Source organism: Morone saxatilis, unplaced genomic scaffold (genome assembly GCF_004916995.1).
Source record: "Morone saxatilis isolate NCDOM2014 unplaced genomic scaffold, NCSU_SB_2.0 Contig24, whole genome shotgun sequence".
In the NCBI taxonomy this organism is placed as follows: Eukaryota; Metazoa; Chordata; class Actinopteri; family Moronidae; genus Morone; species Morone saxatilis.
Window position 1 is genome coordinate 23,967,833 of NW_023339807.1, and position 2,966 is coordinate 23,970,798.

The window sequence follows — 2,966 nt, forward strand, 5'->3', positions numbered from 1 at the left end:
ATGTTTTGATAAAGGTATAATGTGTGACCAAGCAGCGTTGTAATGAAGTGCTGTGCTGCTGCAGAGGTACAGGTGTTGTTCTCCAGATTTAAGAAAACGTGTGTTTGGTACAAACCCCCCAAAAATGTCAAAACATGATGATTTTAATCAAAAATGATCAAAGTGTAATGCAAAACGGATCATTCCCACATAATGGTGAATCACAGTATCTGTCAAAACAATCACAATGTGATGTTTTTACCATATTGTGCACTAATATTCATGTTTGAGCTTTTGTACAAAAGAAGTTTTGTAGTAATCTTATAGGCTTGTTTTGAAAGGAAGATCATGATATATTCTCACAGTTCCCTTCTACACTTCATGACTCATTGTTGTGTTGTAGTTTTCAGGGTTCCCACTCATAGAAATTGATTAAAATGGCCAAATATCCTGGAAATAATCTACGCTCCTAGAAAAAACTTGAATTGTGTTTTAGCCTCTCACTAAGATCAACTATGTAAACCTAGGTTAGAGGTAAACTGTAGGCAAATAACCAGAGACAGCTGAAAGCGAGCTATTGTGTAAATGCTGACCACTTACCTACACCTGAGTTGTTGCATAATGAAAAAAGGAGGAATAAAACTGAGGCAAATGTGTCAGTACTAGGCCTACTGGTTAATTATATGACAGTTTGTGAACAAGTGCTGTCCTGTATTGTCAAGAAAACTCCTGGAAGATGTACTGGAAAGGTCCTGGAGAATGATTTCTTAAACAGAGTTTTTGGGGTTAAATTTATAGTCATATAAAACGAAGAGAAGCAGCAAGTCCTCATATTACTCAAATGTGAGCTGGAATGATGAATGGGTCAAATGGGTCAATTATTAGAGTAATTGTATGTAATTAAATTGTATTTGAGAATAGTAAAACAGAAGATTCTCTAAGAAAGCAACTTTGGCATTAACAAGTGTTTTGGGGACAGCTCCTTGCGCTTACACAGACCCTATTTTTTGACATTTTATAAACCAATAATGAATCGATTAATTAAAATGATGATAGTCAGATTAATGACAAAGACTGTGAGTTGCAGCCCTAATCGTCATAAACTGGTGCTGTCACATTAACGTTCTGCCTCTCTCTCTGCAGCGGTAGAATAATGACACTGACATCTCCAAACGCTGCATCTGTGGCATAGTTGAACGAAGGTGACCTCTGCCCTGCACGCTTGCCAGAGTTACACAGATCACAACATGAAAGGCAGGGCTTGGTTGTGTCAGCTGTACAGACTTCTGTCGAAATCAACACTCGCTGGGCACAAGTGTAATCAGACTGTACCTTAACTCCTGTGACTCCATATCATCTGCACATTCAGAGACAATCTAATATCCTCCCACAGTGTTGTAAACAATATTGTTACATCAAAGTGTTGGAGCTTTTCCGATTTCTGTTTCTGTTTTCAGTCACTTTCTGTCTTTATCAGTGCAAAGGCAGCTGCGCCGGCACAAAATCATGTCATTTAAAGCAGCATATGTTTATGCATTCCCCCCATCATCGTCACTATAACACTGTAGAAGTTGTTGATATTTAACATGCAGCACGAGCTTCGTGCCCTTTTGAGATTTGACACTGAAGGTGACATTTTAATCATATGCAAACAGAATATTTTTTCTTTCTCTCACCCCTGCTGCGTGCTACCAAATGGGCTGTGAGCTGTTGCCATCTGCCGAGCCCGTAGAACTAGTTCATGTTTTCTGTCTTGAGTTTTATGTCGTAGAGTTATATTTAGTGTCTGTCTGCTGTCTGTTTTTCTCTGCATCACTCTGTTCCTTCTCTCTAAGTCAGATTTTTTTCTTTGTTTGTCGTTTTGGTCTTCTCTCTGCCATTCTTCCTCGAAATTCCTCTTTTTAACTTCTTTTTTCAGTTTGAGTTTATTTAAGTGTATGCATCTTCTTTTGGTTCCAGGGCCTGTACTATTCCTACTACAAGACCATTATTGAGGCCCCCTCCTTCCTGGATGGCCTCCACATGGTCATGAACGATCGGCTGACAGAGTACCCTCTGGTTATTAACACACTGAAGAGATTCAATCTCTATCCAGAGGTAATCTTGCTTTTTTGCCAAGCTGTTCATATGATTTGCAGTATGGTAGCTTTACCCATCTCATCTTATTTGTCAAGAAGACTCTGAGTTGCATTTTGTCAGTGGAATAACACTTTTTAACTGGATTATTGTACAATGAGGGAAAGCATGGCGGGCTGGAAACTTTACAGTTTCAGTTACAGAGTCTGTGATGGAAGTGAAAAAGAGTGATATTTAACGGAGGCCAGTGTCGTGTACAGCCCTAAATATTCTACTGTGAATGTTCAAATATCAAGACACACCAGATCTCTAGAAATCATTCTCTATTTCTACATTTGATACAAGAATTTCTACAGAAAATTTGGATGAAAAATGAATCCAGACAAAGCTGTGTTATCTCTTGTAAAAATGATTAAGAGATCTGCTGTGTGTTGACAATCTTAATCAGCAAGAAGTACTTTAGCTTTACAGAAATAAATGAACCCTTTACAACATTTTAGAGTGATTATATTTTAAGGTCTGAAGTGTGACTGGTAGCCGTTGAAGCATCTGGACGTGTGTAATGCTGGCAGGGACTATTATGGAATTGGTGGTACTTTTTAAGATGAGACCAGAGTTTAGTTTAAAAGTGGTTTCACTCACTCATCAGCTTTATTTCCTGCATTCTCTCTAGTTAGTTCAGTTGTATTTGGGCTGTTTAATCCTTTAAACAAAACAGTGCAGGAAAGATCAACATTTTCTGTTCTGGGAGGCAACCCAACTCTCCTGGAAGTGTAATGGAATTCTACTACAGTGGGAATGCTGTGTGTTTGTACTCCCCAGAGATAATGGGACAGCAAGGCCTTTCAGACATGTTTAAATAGGCTTTGTGCTGATTCTCTCTGTCTCTGCCCCCCCCCCCCCCCCCCCCC

At 39.1% G+C, this 2,966-nt stretch overlaps 1 protein-coding gene across 1 annotated transcript in view; it reads left to right on the top strand.

Moving 5' to 3' along the window:
- Nucleotides 1-2,966, top strand: part of dpy19l1l (dpy-19-like 1, like (H. sapiens)) — a gene marked incomplete in the record, with an annotated part of 24,755 nt that overhangs the window by 981 nt on the left and 20,808 nt on the right. Inside the window, 1 exon segment of the mRNA XM_035671663.1 lies at nt 1,939-2,076. Within this exon segment, the coding sequence (XP_035527556.1) occupies nt 1,939-2,076 (138 nt within the window).